This window comes from Maylandia zebra, linkage group LG8 (genome assembly GCF_041146795.1).
Source record: "Maylandia zebra isolate NMK-2024a linkage group LG8, Mzebra_GT3a, whole genome shotgun sequence".
Lineage (NCBI taxonomy): Eukaryota > Metazoa > Chordata > Actinopteri > Cichliformes > Cichlidae > Maylandia > Maylandia zebra.
The window spans coordinates 20,585,276-20,602,340 of record NC_135174.1 but is presented as its reverse complement, the minus strand read 5'-3'; the positions used below and the strand labels follow the sequence as shown (position 1 = coordinate 20,602,340).

The window sequence follows — 17,065 nt, the reverse complement described above, 5'->3', positions numbered from 1 at the left end:
ACAGACAGTAAGAATATGGATTATTCAGGACAGAACATACTGACTGTAACCGTTAGATAAAACGGTTACCCAACATAGACAAATCACAGTTCACATAGCATATTTGTAGATTTAGGATAACACTGACCTGTACTTGCCAGTCCGCACCTGTACACCTTTCATTCCACAATGTTGGGCCCCACCTACATCATTTAAAAGATCGTCTCCAATCATCAGCACCTGAACGTGAGAAGGGAGAAGAAAGAGAAAACAGCAGTTCCATAATCCGTGCAACTGATGACACAATACTTGACCCTTTGTGGTTAACCAACTGTATCACTTGTTAATACCACTACAGTATGTTTTTGAACATTTGGATACACTACAGATCATTACTGCACCGAGCTGCCAGAAGTTATTCTCTGATGTCCTTGCTTCCTTACTAAGCTTCATTAGCGCTTGGGGAGATCAGTTTCATCCAGGCCTCCATTCTACTCATGTTTCATTTCAAAACCTGCTTAGTCGTCATCTCAACTGACCAACCTTTTGCACCACTGCCCACTAAAGAAGCCACAAAGGGGGATGAGGACAAAAACAAAGGAGCAACCCATGATGGGCTCTCTACAACACAAGAAAAACAAAAAGGAGACCTATTAGAACAAATATAGTGCACTGGGAGAATTAAAACAAAAACGGGGATTAAGAATTCAACCAGCGTCACTAATTTTAGATAAAATACGACTACTTAAACTACTCGCGAGATTAAACAGGAGCAGCTTTTTTCCCCCTTCAATGCAAGTGTGTCAAGGGCAAAAAGAGGTGGCTACAGACTCCTAAGAGAACCTAGTGCAGATGTGTTTTAAAAACATCCACACCCTAGACCTGCTTTGCATGCTCAGTGAGGTCAAACCATGGAACTACTTTACTTTATTAATGAAGCAGAGGCACAAAGAAAGGAGGGGAAGCTGATGAAAGCGGAGACAGAGCTGGTACAGAGAGTTCCTTGAACACAGGAGGAGTTCAGTATCAATTGACTGGGCCAAACAGGCCGTTGTTCAATGATTCTAAGAAGGCATTTCTTAAAGAAACAAAGAAGAGAATAACAGTGGGTCTGTAAGGGAGCTTTTTAAGTGAGTGACTCGACAAACAAGGAAAAGAGCCTGGGTGAGTAAATGAGTGCTCTGGAGAGGATGGCAAAGTTAGCTGTGAATACATCCATGTATCTGAGAAAGAAGGAAAATTACTAGAGTGAAACTTGTACTGAGATTATTGAAACTTTCGTTAACATTCTTGTGTCTGTGTTGGTGGATGTGTTCCTCTACATGAAAAGGTAACCAAAAAAAAAAAAAAGCCTGTAGGAATTTTACAATCAAATCAAAAGACCATGTTTATCTGTTATATATTATAATTCCACAAGTATTACAAAACTTGTGTCATAATATGAATTACTTGTTAAAGTGTCTTCTTTTGCATTCTTCTCATACAACATAACACAATGCTTACTCTTACAAATACTTTCAATAATGAAACATATGATATCAGACTTATAAGAAACAAAAGCAGATATAGTGATATAGTTGATTCGATGTGTTGAAATCATATTGTGCAGCTTTTAGTTGTCATTTTAAATATTGATAACATGTTGTTGAAAGCATTGACGCCCATATTTTGGCTGAAAAGACAAAAAAAGACCCATCAGAGAGATAGGAAATCTTTAAGAGTGGCTAAATCAACACTCTGGTACATTCTTAAAATGAATGAAAACACTGGATAGTTCAGCAACACCAAGAGGCCTGAAAGACTGTAGAAAACAACTAAATTACAGGATGACAGGATTATTATTTTTAAAAAAGAAAATAAAAAAATTAAAGCTGAAAGTTTGTAAAGTTAGCTATATGTGACTAAAGTGCAATCTATTGTGGTAGACTACAGATGCAAAACTAGAAAGAAAACACTGTGTCATTGGTTCAGAATTTGTTGGAAAAACTGGAACAGGAGCGTCAGAGCACAGAGGAACAAGCTCAACAAAGCAAACCTGCAAAACAAGAACTAAAGGCGATCGTGGCTCAAGAGTTGGGAGTTCGCCTTGTAATCGGAAGGTTGCCGGTTCGAGCCCCGGCTTGGACAGTCTCGGTCGTTGTGTCCTTGGGCAAGACACCTCACCCGTTGCCTACTGGTGGTGGTCAGAGGGCCCGGTGGCGCCAGTGTCCGGCAGCCTCGCCTCTGTCAGTGCGCCCCAGGGTGGCTGTGGCTGAATGTAGCTTGCCATCACCAGTGTGTGAATGTGTGGGTGGATGACTGGATATGTAAAGCGCTTTGGGGTCCTTAGGGACTAGTAAAGCGCTATATAAATACAGGCCATTTACCATTTACCATAAAGGCAGCTGGTCTTTATTGCACAACTGACAGTAAACTTTTCCATCCTAACTTGTGCTCTGTGCACATGCAGGGCCATGTATTGCTGCATACCTCATGTGGTTTAAGGCCCATATCATTGAGAACACTCCGGAAGAATGTCGGGGAAGGTTTTCCAATTACTTCTGCCTTTAAATCACAGGCATACTAAAAAGAACAAAAACACAAAAAAGCCAACATTAAAAATAACTTATTTATTTCCACTGAACTCTAAAAAAAAATATATCAAAATATCGGTGCACCTATTTTACCTCCAGAGCTTTCATGTAAACACCAACATCTAATTTTAAACCGTCCGTCTCCTTGTAGTATCGCCTATGAAGAAAGATTAACATCAATAAATACATTTCATTATATAATGATGGGTTACTTGGAATAAGCAATAGAGTAATGTCGGTTGGCTAGTAATATTTAATTACCCCTGGCCCAGGGAGAAAAGCACCGGCTTTTCCAGGCCTATGAGGACCCTGAAAGCCTCGTTCAAGTTCTGATAGGAAAACTTTTCAGCTGCATCTCCTACAATCACACAGTTTGGGTTGGTTTTGTCAACACCGTCAAACTCCGGGAGAAGTCCTGCAGAGAAGGAGCAAAGTCAGTCATAAATGGGTTATTGCATCTTCTAAAATCATTAAATTATTAGATAATTTTCAGCTCAACCCGCTTTGATTAGTCTGAATATTTTATGATTTAAAATTTGGGCACGATGGACATAATGATTATTGTGAAATTTTAGTTTCATACATCAAATATAATTTATATACTGTATATGGATTCATGCCAGGTATTTGTAAGAATAAGTAATGTCTTATGCTGCAAAAGGGGAGACTTTACCAAGTAAATCATATTATAAGACACATAAGTCTTGTTTTACTTATGAGACAATTTAAGTTCCATTCAATAGCCAAGTTAGACGTGGTCCAGCAGAACACTCAAGATGACTTGAGATTAAATGAGTCAGTTTATAATTTAACACCAGAATGTAACAGAAAAAAACCCTTTATGTACTCCTCACATATATTATACCAGGGCTTTTAATGTGCATTTATTCCAAGTGCACTCTTAGAACACAATCAACGAAAAAGTGGTCTGAAAACTTTAGATGCTCAAATATGAATCTTACCATCATGCACCAGCAAGTGAGGACGTAAACCTCTTTCTTTGAGAACAGCTATGGCTGCAGGCGCAGGAGGGAAGACTTCAGATACAGAGATGTCAAAGTCCAATCTTCGAAGCTTGGCTACAAACTTCTCTCTGGTGGCCTGGGTCTCATTGGTGCAGAATCGCAGCTGCAGGTCGGATTCCTTGAGCCTTTCAATAGGTCAGGAGGGCAAAGCAGGTGGTCACATACATCATTAAGTCTGAGTGACGGACTTTGACAGCTATTCAAACTGAAGACGTAAAGCTAATCAAATTTCTACGTAAAATTTTCACTCACTTTTTCACAGCTTCGATCGAGCCAGGAATTGCAACTCCGTCGCCCTCCCCGCTGTCATATAAAACTCCACACAGGTCCAAAATGACACCTTTTAAACTCTTAGCACAGCCCGGCCAGCCACTGTCCGCCATGCCGAAGTGATTAGTACGCATGCGTGTAATATAAAGCGGCATGTGGCAAAGCACGTGTGAAGTTTAATGTGTTTATCGAAAACATACAAAACAGTATTTTTTAAATGTACATCTTTAAGTATAATTAGACTCACCATTGGATCCCAGACGAAGTGCTTTCAATAAATTCTGGACGGAACATTAAAAATAAACTTAGAAATTAATTTCAAAGAAGTAATTTATTTATTCATGAATTAATAAAAATACCTAAACAGAATGAAAAAATACATTTTTATTTCAGTGATATAATACTTGCTGTCTTTTAAATTATGCAATTACTGCGTGAATTGCAACATGTAGGCGTACCCCATCTCACCGTGACGCAGTCGCATTGAAAGAGCCACGACACTGCCTTCCCACTGCACAAAACAGAAGAGCTACCAGCTGTTGTGTCTATAAAGGACAAGCATCATCGACTTGGAAAGAGAGATTTGACCACGCTCGGCTTTCTTCTGGTACTGTCTGACTTCCTTTTATTTTTCCTTCCTCTTTTTGAATTTTTTTCTTAAATAATTTAGGGATGGAAATTTGGCATCCGGAAGTTGCTCATGTTCCTCTGCTATCCGGTATTACATAAAGGAAACAAAGCACCTGTGTCTCTGCAGCAATTTAGATGCGTTTTAAAGGGGGACGAGATAAGATAAGGAACCTGTGTTAATTCATACTGAATCGCTGATAAGCATCACATTTAACCACTCGATCATTTTAAACTACATATCGCTGCAGCTCATGTCTCAGGGCCACGATACAGGTTTGTATAATCCGGGATTGTTTTGGAGAACTGAGATATAAATATAAATATACATAATCTGAAAGAACTCTTAACTGCCCATCTTTATTTAGCCTGCTGGGGCTGGTGGGTGTATCCCGGAGGCAGCTCCCACGACAGCCTATCATGGCTCACCTAAAAGGAGCTTTAATGCTGTCTGCGGCACATCAGCAGGGACACGTGCAGTGTCATTACGTTAAACCTTCCAATTTACAGTGTTTATTCTGTGCTGTACATGCTAAAGCTGCTGTCTACACTCTTGTTAGTTTAATCATATTGACTTAGGTAATAATAGATTTCCCTCAGAAGGTGGCTTATAGCATTCCAGAGTTATTGCAATAACATTATCTAGTTTGTCTTCTTAGTAATAGAGCTAGGGATATAATAAATAAGGAGATATTTTTCCGTGATAAGATATTAAAGAGGTTTACAATAGATATTAAACTACAGGCTAACTCACGAAGAACTGCAACTCTCAATAAGCAAATTAAATGATGGTTATTCCAACAAAGAGTATTGTTTAGGTTACTTCCTGTATATTATTTTTATAGTTAAGTTGGTGTATTTATAACACTGTTTTCTGCTGAATTTTATTTTCGTAGTTATGTTGTCAAACTAAAATTACATGTGTAGTTTTAGTTAACTGTAATAAAACTTAAAAAACAACAACAACAACTTTCCAGCGAAAAGACAAAAGCCCTAATAAACACAATGATGTGAGACACATCAGAGCGATTTGTTTTACCATGTATTTCTCACCTATATTCAAGAAAGCCTATTTTCATGAACAGTGGAAAAGTCTAGAACAGCTGCCATACTGCTGTGGGATTACTTTTTTGTTAACCCGCCTTTAGTATGGGAGTGTTTTACATTCAACACATTGTGCTGGTTTTGAAAGGGAAGCATTGTTCAGCAGGCCTGTAAAACCTATGCAGTCTGTGGAATTTCACATTGGAGTATATCAGCTTATTAAAGTTCCAACTCTGATGCTGCATTTTATTTTGAAACAGTCTCAGGCATGAATTTACAGTAACCTTTTTGTAACTATTCAAATTTTTTCTTGTTTACTTAAAACCTTTGAAATGTTTAAATGTAACTTCATTATTATATGTTAGAAATTTTCACGTTTACGCAGTCCTAAAAGTAGAGAGGGAAAGACGAGGATGGAAGAAATAAAACTACAGAGAAGATTCTTGGAAGTAGTAAAGAATGACATGCAGATGGTTGATGTGACAGAAGAAGACTCAAAGATAAGGATGAGATAGACTCTTAAAGGGAGCAGCCAAAAGAAGAAGAAGAGTTGTTTTTCAAGAGAACTTTATGAGACTTCTTAAAAGTTCTACTTTGGATTTTGGCTGCCTTTGGTCTGTTCTCTGTCAAGATGACGATCCCTACCTGCTTCAGTAAAATTGAGAACCGGGCTATGGGGAGGCCAATTCATGACTAATAGTGTTCCATTGTGTTTTTTTTCTAAAAAATGAAGCTGCTGTGCCGACATCCCCAAAACCACTGGCTGATATGATGCCTAAAACCATGACAGATCCTCCACAGTTTCAAGAATAACCTGCAAACCATAGCAATAGTTCTTTGGGTGTCTTATCAATACCATTTTGTGCATGTCAAGCTGCTACATTGTTATTTTTTGTAAATGTTTGTAGATTTAACTAAAAATGGGAACAAATTATGATTTTTTTTTTCTTTTCCTGACATGCTGCTGGTAATAAAGTGTGGAAAGATATTTTCAAAAATTGGTTCTTTGTTACGTGTAGATTCAACAGACACAAAGGTTCATCCTTTTAGTTAGGTGCCTTATGTTTGAGCGATTCACAGATCAGTGTTAAGTTGCTTAACGAGCAAGAAAACATTCCTTTGAGAAGGGCTAGTTACAGTATCCAAAGAAAGCCTGAAGTATGTCAAGGCCACATTAAAAATTACAAGAAAGTCTGACTGCTTGTAAGTTAGCTCATTTTTCCCACAGTTTTTTATTAGGTCGTGGTTTCACTTCACTACCCCAAAGCATTTACTTTAACTTTATTCTTTACCAATGCCTTCTTAGAACAACTTGCTTAAGGTTTTGTTTTGCTGCCATCAAACTGTTCCTTTTATGCATTAACAGGCTCTTTCAATTAGACAACAGCATCTGCATGACTGCTGACGCTGCACCAATCCTCTGCTGATCTCCCCTTACTCATGAACAAGACCCCGAAGTCCTTCCACTGAAAAGAAAATTACACTAACACTAAATGAATAAAGATCTTTTTTCCCACAAATTTGTGGAATTAGCTATTTTTAGCTACCTTATGGAGTTTTTATGTAGTGTTTTATTTAAATCCCCATATTTTGTTGAAAGATACCATAATCATTTTATTTAGAAAAACCAAATCTATTTCTTAATGAATAACAATAAAAAGTTCTTAAAATCTGCAGTAAACTGCTTGAATGTACTTCTGTGCGCCATTGTATCCATAGCACAGTGAAATATTAAGGACTTTTATTATGAAAGGACAAAATGGGCTGAAACTAAAGTTGTTTTGGGTGAATCTGAAATTCCAGGCAAGGGAAAGGTGTGGGGAGGGTCACAACTTTGGCTGTTGTGCTGTCAATTGTTCTTGACCTGTAAGTGAGTAGTTTCTTCTGCTTTTATTGATTTTAAATGTTTACACATGTGCCATTGAGTTAATTAATAGATGTACTTGTTGTATTGAATTTATGTAAGAAAACAAGTTAATGAGCAGTTAGATTCTATCCTCGACCTTGTTATCGTGCAAAGCTCACTGCAAACATAAAATGCATATTATGCTTACTATATCATATTATATTAGCATTTAAGATACTGTTTCTCAGCGTAGTGAGTAATGGGTGAAATTCCATCTCATGTATTTGGATATTTGTGTTAATTCTAGTTGAGGCCCTTTTACCTCGCAGTGATAACTACAGTTAATTTGGATAGCATTGTTTGATAGAAATGGTGATTAAATCTTTATTTTATCTTATTAGTTATATTTTTACTGTAGAAAATTATGACATTTCGTCTATCTGTGATTATCTGAGGCTGAGAGAAGACCAAGGCCATGTAAAAACATTATTATTAAGCAGTATCCCTTTAACCAAAAGTAATTTTAACCTTAGCTAGCAAACAGCAGTTAGCTAATTAGCTAGCTAGCTGGCTAGTTCATGTGACTAGCCTCATTACACTTTGCCAACATAATACAAATGTGTCATTAAAATCTACCACTATTATATATTTAAACTCAGTTGATTCAACACTGTACTTAAGGTAAAAAATCCTGGTGTTTTTATGTCATATTACGTGGGGTCTTTTCTGTTCTGATATATCTCAGAGACAATTGTTGCTCTTTTAGCATATTACAACTAGTGCAGTTGGTTTTAAAATTTAGTTACTTTAATTTAATTATCTCATAAAGTTCTTCATATCAAGTGGTGGGGAAAAAATGGAAAGATCATTTTGCATGTTTGTGATAAAAATGAAGGCCATTTAACAAACACGTATGTTTCAAACACATCCTTGTAAAATATGTTGTAATGCTGTATATTAAATTGCCCTAAAATATATAAAATGATGAATAGCAGTAATGTGTAACAGACACGACAATTTAGCAGTAATATTTACCCAAAAAACGAGAGAAAACTAAAACAGACAAAAAATAGTACAAACATGGTACAAAAGCACTCCAAAAATACCACAGAAAGACTGAGAATCTTCCCAGCTCCTGCCTGTTTTATAATTAAGGTCTCTATTTAGAATTAAAGCATCTGTAAATCTGTAAACTTTGGTTATTGGGATGTTGGATTACCAATATGCACTGGCCCCTGTGAATAAGTCATCTATTTCCTATCTCAACTCAACTGAAGCTGTCTGCTCAATTCTCCCTAAAACAAATATCAAAGTACACTTTGTTTGGCACTGCCAAATAGACTCAGGTGAGTTAGCCAACTAACCAATGTAACTGTAATTAATCTTGAAGTTTGTATGGGGTTTTAAAAGGAATATTCATCTGAATTAAAAACAACATTCACAACTTGTTTAAAGTTACTTGACTTGGAGTATATTCGCAGTAGTTATAAATTCAATTCAGTTTTTTTTTATATAGTATCAGATCACAAAAACGGTCACCTCAAAACCCCAACCCTTAGACAATCCCCTTTGTCAGCAAGCACTTGAAGCAGAGATGGTTCAGGTTCACCTGATCCATAAGTTTTAAGATCTATGTTTTAAGTCTGGTCTTAAAAGTAGAGAGGGTGTCTCTCTCCCAAATCCAATCCGGAAGTTGTTTCCAGATTAGAGGGGCCTGATAGCTGAAGGTTCTCCTATTAATCAATGGTAGAATCTTGAGAATTTTTGCATGTTGATGGTAGGGCTGCCACGGTTAGTCGACTAGTCACGATTACGTCGACTATCAAAATCGTTGACGACTAATTTAATAGTCGATACGTTGTTTGAAGCTTTGTAAGATCCTAAAAGACGCAGGAATAAGTAGTAGTAGTAGTAATTAATTTGCTAGGCGAGGAGAGACAGCGTGTCTAAATTTCAGCAGTTTTACTTGGTCCGCCTTTCTACATTTTTGAAAAGAAACCTGGAGTTGGTCCCATTTCTTTGAGTGATACGTCACAAGATGTCCTAGCTTTATCCAAAGCTGTTTTTTCAGAAAGAGAAATACAACAATTTTCCTTGCTATATAAAGATCTTCTAAACAAGTGCAACACTATTTCCTCTCCAGCTTCCAAGTTATCTGCTTTAAGGAGCGCATTTGTGAGTTAAGTACGAGTTAAGATTTGTAGCTTTATTTGTCAGAAAAGCCACAGTATCCAGTGTTGTACACAGTGAGGATTTAACTCTAGTAGCAAAGTAATTGACTTCTGTGGGAGTAAAATTTAGTTAGCTCCTCTGGATTGTCTTGGCAGAATATACCACTGGAGGAATTACTGCCTTAAACTTAGTTACTGCGCTTTCAAAAGGACATCAGCTGTAATGAAATCTGTTCCCCAGTGCTGTGTAATACATAATAGTAAATTTAAATGTCATCAAAAAGTGGTCCGATGCAGAAGGATTCTGAGGAAAACCTGTTAAATTATCAGTTTGTTGTCAGGACAAGATCAAGAGTATAATTAAAAAGATGAGTCATTTTGAGAGAAGCCAGTTGGGTCTAATGGATTATCCAGGCTGTTGTTTTCAGTGTCTACAATCATGTTAAAATCACCAAAGCTAATTAATTTATTTGAACCGATCATTAATAACATTATAAAGTCGAAGAAATTGGATAGAAGCTTTGAGTAAGTGCCAGATGGACGATAAACAGCAACAACCCACAATCCATAAAATGCTCACAGTCATTGTTATTGTGGTTGTGGGTATTTTATGGATAACTGTTAAGGTCAACCTTTCAACGGCTTCTGCAAAGGCCTGAGATGCATTAAGTCGTTTTTCGCTCACAATCTGAAATTTGTATAACTACATTACTGAATGAGGTAATACTTATTTTGAAACATGTATTCCTTGGGGTTTCATCAGGAAGGCTGTCCGGTATAAAAACGCTGCCAAATCAAACTGTTGCAACATGTTTTATATCTTGAAAGTCCCATGTAAGAGGCCTGTGGAATGACCTTCAGGTAGATTCAAACCCAGGCTGTCTGTTTAACCCAGTGAGCTAAACCAGCGCTCATCTGCCAAGTTTTGTTAAGGACCTATTCTTTCTCTCTGTGGCTTAAGAACTTGACCGGGAATGCTCCTAGGAAAGTTTCATTGAGGGGTTTCAGGGCGAGCACCCAATATGCTCTCTCAATGTTGGGCACTAAAGAGGCTCCAATCCTGTTGTCAATAACAATTCCACAGAAAGTCAATGACGTCATCTTATTTTGTTGTGAATGCCCTTCCCTATGAGTCATTTTAACTTCTGTTTATACCAACTCTGACAAACGTCTTCATGGGAATGAATTTCAGTCATTGACATTATCATTTTCTCCACCGTCTTTAATTCTTAGGTATATTTTATTTATAGGTTCAATTATACAGTTTAGGTGCTGTTTGGAAGGTTGTTTTTTTTCTGTTACACATTTTTGTTTGTCCGTTGTATCTCCAATTTGAAAATGTTTCAGATATGTACAACTGTTGTTTGTGCTTAAACTTGCAGACGTGTCACACAGCATAAAAACAAATGAAGGGAATGTTTCTCCAGCTGAGCCGTGCGATCCATACCGCACCTGCTCTCCGTTATGGCATCCATTCTGGGACGCGCCCCGTCTCAACTGCCGCCTCCAAAAAGAGGGTTGAGCGCTCGTTGACTTCTGAGGAAATCTACGCTCGTGAAGGCAAGCATGGAGCGCACAACTACCATCCCCTTCCTGTGGCCCTGGAGAGAGGAGAAGGTACGTTTGGCATATGACTATTAAAATTAATACAATACAGAACTGTGCAAAAGTATTGAGCCACCCCTCGTTACTTTATATCTTGATACAATTATGAGCTTAGAAGTCAATATTTGGTATGACCACCTTTACTCTTTAACACAGCCTCTCTTAGTTAAGCTTTCTCATCATTTCTTGGCATAGTCGTCAAGAATAGTTCTCCAGGCTTCTTGAAGGACAGTCAAAGCTGTTCTTTGGCTGTTGGCTGTCTTTTGTTCTGTTCTCTGTCAAGATGATCCCACAGTGCTTCAACAGTGTTGAGGTCTGTTCTTTCTATCCAAGTGTGGTTTTACTACATTGGCAGTGTATTTGAGGTCTTTGAAAATGAAACTAGTCAGATTTCAACACATTGCTCTTTGGAAATTGTATTGTTGTTGCAAAAGTACAATTTTATGCCTGTCAGACTATCTTTTAAATTGTTCATTGTTTCAACTAAAGAAATGGGAACACATATATTTATGCAACAGACTTCTACTAACAAAGTGCCTCAACATACAATTTAAAGTTGTCTGTTATGTGTAGACATAAAACCGGTTCATTCCTTGAGTTTAGGTGTGGTCCAGGACTTCTCCACAGTGATCTATGACTATTAAAGCTAACACTATAATTAATATAACAGGTTTGTGGTTTCACTGTAGTTTTTCTGGAGAACTTGCTTTTCTTCTTGACCATTATTACTTCTTTCAGCGTCTCTCTTTAGGTGTCTACATGGCAGATCACCTGCCTCCATCTTACTCTATGCCATCCATAAACTTTCTCTGCAATCATCCACTTTTCCTCTTGCCTGATAGCTCCATCTTTAAGGTCATTTGCCCACTCTTCCTCCTCTGCACATGTCCAAACCATATCAACCTTGCTTCTCTAACTTTGTCTCCAAACCACTTAACCCTGACATGTCCATCTGTTTTTTTCCCCTTCCTCCCAGGCATCTATGTGTGGGATGTGGGGGGCAACCGGTACTTTGACTTCCTCAGTGCATACAGTGCTGTAAACCAGGGCCACTGCCATCCCAAGATCATAGCTGCACTCACCTCCCAAGCATCGAAGCTCACCTTGACTTCCAGAGCGTTCTATAATGATGTGCTGGGAGCCTATGCGGAGTATATCACCAACATGTTTGGCTATGATAAAGTTTTGCCAATGAATACAGGTAACATCTAATCCTGACTGCGCTAGCTATCTTTGAAGGTCATTGTGAGTAGATTTGTTGACTCTAATATTTTGTAATGCAACAGGTGTTGAGGGTGGTGAGACTGCCTGCAAGCTCGCACGCAAGTGGGCCTACAATGTAAAGGGGATTCCCAAAAACAAGGCAAAAATCATTTTTGCAGGTAAGTTGGTTTTTTTTTTTTTTTCATTGAAATTGACTTCACTTTTCGTGAGTGTGTCCATTTTTTTTCACCTTACGCATCATTCTGTAAGAAATAGACCAAACGTTACTAACGTTTACTTTAATAAGGTAAGATGACCCATTTCTTGACTTGGCAGGCACAATAACCTCCACTATTACGGGATTAGGAGACCAGTGAGCTAAACCAAGCAAGTTACTTCTTAGAAATTGTATCTTTCAGATGTTCTTTGTTCAAAAAAATATGATCCCCCTCCCCCCAAACAACAATAATATGATAAACACACCATCTTCTTTACTCTTCTTGATTAGAGGGAAACTTCTGGGGCCGCACCATGGCAGCCATCTCCAGCTCCACTGATCCCAGTAGCTACGAAGGTTTCGGCCCCTATATGCCAGGATTTGAACTGGTCCCATTCAACGACATACCTGCACTAGAGGTACAGGTTTTCATGCACAAGATTTTCTGTACAGTTAGTTTCATGCTAAGTGGATAATATAGTCTATGAGACTCTGACCATCTGTGTACATATAGGGTAGAAATTACACATTGAATTTAGCTATTTTTGTGAATGCAGACCTTTTTTTAACATAACAGGTGAATAACTGACTGAAGTACTGTTTATTTATTGACAGAATTATCATATACTTGTCTTTTTATTTTCTTTTTTTTTGTCCGCCTCTCCAGAAAGCCCTTCAAGACCAAAATGTTGCAGCTTTCATGATGGAACCCATCCAAGGGGAAGCTGGTGTGGTGGTGCCCGACCAGGGCTACCTGACTAAAGTCAGGGAACTTTGCACAAAATACAATGTAAGTCCTGCGCAGAAAGGAAAATAAGTGTTGTAATTACCTACAGGTTGATATGGAAACAAATGTTTCCCTTCAAACTGAACTAGAGTCTAGTGTTTGTTATAAAAACAAGTATATTTCGCATATTTCCTGAAGCTTGCTTCATGCTGTTTTATGGTTTCAAGCATATGAATGTCAACATCAAAGAGCGGGCATTTAGTAGAGGTAGTTAATTCTTAGGTGGTTGATAAAAGCTGAAAGAGAAGTGTTTTGACTTTTCTGGAAACAGCTGTGTAATGACTTAGTGGTCTGTTTATGTACCAATAGCATAAATAAAGGCATGTCAACAAAATCTTTAATCAATCTTTGTTTTTTCTAAGTTTGACAACAAGATGTCCATTTACATTCCACGCTTTTTTCAGGTGTTGTGGATTGCTGATGAGGTGCAGACAGGCTTGGCACGTACTGGCCGACGGCTGGCTGTGGACCACGAAGACGTTCGTCCGGATATGGTCATTCTAGGCAAAGCTCTTTCTGGAGGAGTTTACCCAGTAAGCATTTTACTTTGGTTCAATCACGCTTCGTTACACGTTATGAATACTCGGAGTTCAAGATTTGTGAGACAAAGTAGACTCAGAACTTTTCACCTTTGCTTAACCTGATCTGTTTTTGTCTGCACTAGGTATCTGCTGTACTGTGTGATGATGAGATAATGCTGACCATCAAACCTGGTGAGCACGGCTCCACATTTGGAGGTAACCCGGTGGGCTGTCGGGTAGCTATTGCTGCGCTAGAGGTCAGTGTTAAAATGCACTTTACATTCACTTATTGGCATACGTAAAACAAGTCAGCAAAAGTTTTTTTTCCTTATTGAGTAAACAGATTAAATAAAATGAACATAAAATTTAAAATGCATAATAAAGTTGACAGTAGCAGAAGAATAATCAACCTGTTTGTTTTCCACTCTTGCTGCTCTTATTTGTAGGTGATAGAGGAGGAGAAGCTGGCAGATAATGCCCAGAGGATGGGGGAAAAGCTGCGGGCTCAGCTCAACAAGCTGCCCAAAGACATAGTGACAACAGTGAGAGGAAAAGGCCTCCTCAATGCAGTCGTCATCAAAGAGACCAAAGGTATAGTAGTGATCGTTTCTTGATAGCTAACATGAAATATTTTAGTCAGTGAAATCAGATTACAAAGCTAATCGACGGTCGTCTACTTTTATTATCAGATTATCAAGGCTTGAGTGTTGCCATCATGTTTTAATGCAGTGGTTCTCAAACTGTGGTACGTGTACTTGGGCTCTCTCTGGTGGTACGTGGGGATCTTTTTTTAAAGATTAAATAACATAGCATTGTTGAGGTTCCAGAGGCTCTTCTGGGAGCCAGAGTAGGCCAGGAAATGTCTCCCCGAGCATGAGTCCTCTATGTAGAGCAGCCAGGGAAATGAGCCCGCCAGCGCTCTGTAGCAGCCGCGACTGCTGCTACAGAGCGCTGGCGGGCTCGTTTCCCTGGGTCTTAAAACTGCAAAGGCGGCATGGTGCTGTCACGCCCTTTCTCAGTGATGCCGCGGTGCCTCAATCCCAGCCAGCATCGATGAGTCAGAGACCCCCAGAAGAATCGGTGCTGGATGCCGAAGCTCCTGGTAGCCAGGAGAATGCGATCTATTTCTTCTGCAAGTGAGCAGTAATCATTCGCAGCCAGCAGCGGGGAGTTGGTGAGGCCAGCTCGTACCTGTAACTGTTGGAGGAAGACGTGAGTCTGGAGAGCACCATTCCTAGCAAGGACAGCGTGCTCTCCATGAGCTCGAGAGCGGTACCTTCACCCAAGCCCGAGAGAGAGAGGAGTTTCTCTGCATCGGAGAGGGAGTAGTGCCGCAGCAGCAGCGCCTTGAGAGCAGTGTATTTCCCTTGGGTGGTTGGATCCCGGAGGAGGGTCATCACACAGCCGATCCAGTGAGGCCAACACATGATAGTATTTCGTGTCATCGGCTGAAATGCCACAAAGAGCAAACTGAGATTCGACATGCAGGAACCATGAAGGAGGGTTGTGAAGCCAAAAATCTGGTAGCTTATTTGCCACAGCAAAAATTAAAACGTACAGCTCTGCTATCACTTCCGACATAAATGAAGACAGAAAACTAAACAGCAGTAGCGTTTGTAGGGTTACTGAAGTTGGGATAGCTGGTATATAATGATGTGCTGGGTGGTGGCTAGCTACACAGCTAAGTTAGCATAATATAAACACAGTGAAGCTGGAGGATGAACGCTAAGTTTTTTCCACTCGATAAAAGTTAATGTGAGAGTTTCTGATGGTAGGGACAAATGTAATCGCATGACAGGATGCTGTAAACAGACCAAACTTCAATCGGGAGAAAACCTGCAATATAAGGTTAGTCATTAATATACTGCTGCATGGGCTGGGCTGTAGTTACATCATAATGCTTTAAAATGAACAGTGATCATAAAAACTGAGAGAGGCCGACGGTGATCACTGACTTTGACATTGAAATGACAGTTAAAATAACATTTATATAAGAAATAAAATTGTCTGTGTAAACTGTATGTGGTGTTAAATAATACTATTGTACTTTAATGTTGGTCATAAGGGTGGTACTTCAAGAGCCATATATTTTATGGTGGTACTCATTGTGAAAAGCTTGAGAACCACTGTTTTAATGAGTATAAACGATATATTAGTGTAACTTATATTAAAACAATTTCCCCCAGACTACGATGCGTGGAGAGTGTGCTTGCGTCTTCGTGACAATGGTCTGCTGGCAAAACCCACCCACGGTGACATCATCCGCCTGGCTCCTCCCCTCATCATCAAAGAGGACGAGCTAGAGGAATGCATTGATATCATCCAAAGAACCATCATGTCTTTCTAAATAACTGAACATCACACTGACATCCTTCAGACTACTAGCTTAAGTTGTGATCGGTCAAGTAGCTAGTTTTTTTCTTTTTTTCCAGAATCAGTATTTCCGGGCTGGGCATTGCTGTAGAAATACAGTATAAAAGTACTGTGTATTTAGTGTTTGCGTCATTGAGGACACTGACACTGAACAGACAAACTAGACAGCCTCAGGAAAGAGTGCAATTGTTAGAACAGTGTTTGTAGTAATATTTGCTTTTAGACTCTCGGTAAATGGAGTAAAGGATGAGTTTTCTTTTTAAAATTTTAATTTTAAAAAGAAAAAGGTCAAAAGTTACAAAAGATTTTCGTTTTAATAAGCCTTCACAAGGCTGAATGAACACTATCTTGTGTAAGTGAACAACAAATTTATTAGTCTGCTGTTACTCATTTTTTTAATTAGACTAAAGACATAATTGCTGTTTCATTCCATGAAAACTATCTTAAGGAGCTTTAGAAGTCAATACATTTATAAAAGTTTTAAATCCCACGTCCTTAAAAGCACATTTTTAAAAATCAAAAACAAAAGCTAAATTATTAACAAGGATACAAATGATTGTGCATTGCTGGAAGAAACGACCCCACATGATTGTAATAATTTACACTTCATACTGAAGGATTTGGTATTTTGATTTATATAACATCATATTGTTTAAGGACTGTTGAATCTTTGGAAGGCTTATGCTGCTAGCTTTGTTTGGCATGGAGTTAAGAGTTTACTGTATTCATGTTTTACATTTCTACAGTATGTATAGATTGTCATCTTACAATGTTACTTTATGTTGTTGCATCTGTTTCGCTCTAAATAAATTATTCTCAAATTA

General features: G+C 38.5%; 2 protein-coding genes across 3 annotated transcripts in view; one reads left to right on the top strand and one right to left on the bottom strand.

The window, feature by feature from the left end:
- lhpp (phospholysine phosphohistidine inorganic pyrophosphate phosphatase) overlaps nucleotides 1-4,451 on the bottom strand; it is a 22,890-nt gene extending 18,439 nt beyond the window's left edge. Inside the window, exons 1-8 of the mRNA XM_004561191.5 lie at nucleotides 4,316-4,451; nucleotides 4,095-4,128; nucleotides 3,830-3,949; nucleotides 3,515-3,702; nucleotides 2,814-2,967; nucleotides 2,646-2,709; nucleotides 2,449-2,541; nucleotides 128-219 (exon numbers count right to left, since the gene is read on the bottom strand). Of these exons, the coding sequence (XP_004561248.3) occupies nucleotides 128-219; nucleotides 2,449-2,541; nucleotides 2,646-2,709; nucleotides 2,814-2,967; nucleotides 3,515-3,702; nucleotides 3,830-3,949; nucleotides 4,095-4,128; nucleotides 4,316-4,331 (761 nt within the window). The 5' untranslated portion in view covers nucleotides 4,332-4,451. The remainder of the gene's footprint in view (nucleotides 1-127; nucleotides 220-2,448; nucleotides 2,542-2,645; nucleotides 2,710-2,813; nucleotides 2,968-3,514; nucleotides 3,703-3,829; nucleotides 3,950-4,094; nucleotides 4,129-4,315) is intronic.
- On the top strand, nucleotides 4,321-17,065 carry oat (ornithine aminotransferase). 2 transcript variants are annotated; one of them, XM_004561189.6, is made up of 10 exons: nucleotides 4,321-4,454; nucleotides 10,918-11,152; nucleotides 12,117-12,341; nucleotides 12,427-12,522; nucleotides 12,852-12,979; nucleotides 13,228-13,350; nucleotides 13,752-13,880; nucleotides 14,012-14,125; nucleotides 14,315-14,459; nucleotides 16,055-17,065. In XM_004561189.6, the coding sequence occupies exons 2-10, from the start codon at nucleotides 10,942-10,944 to the stop codon at nucleotides 16,213-16,215; spliced, it is 1,332 nt and encodes a 443-aa protein (XP_004561246.2). In that variant the 5' UTR covers nucleotides 4,321-4,454; nucleotides 10,918-10,941; the 3' UTR covers nucleotides 16,216-17,065. The 2 variants fall into 2 exon arrangements, with proteins under 2 accessions (XP_004561246.2, XP_076743697.1); XM_076887582.1 differs by lacking the exon at nucleotides 4,321-4,454 and adding an exon at nucleotides 7,274-7,384.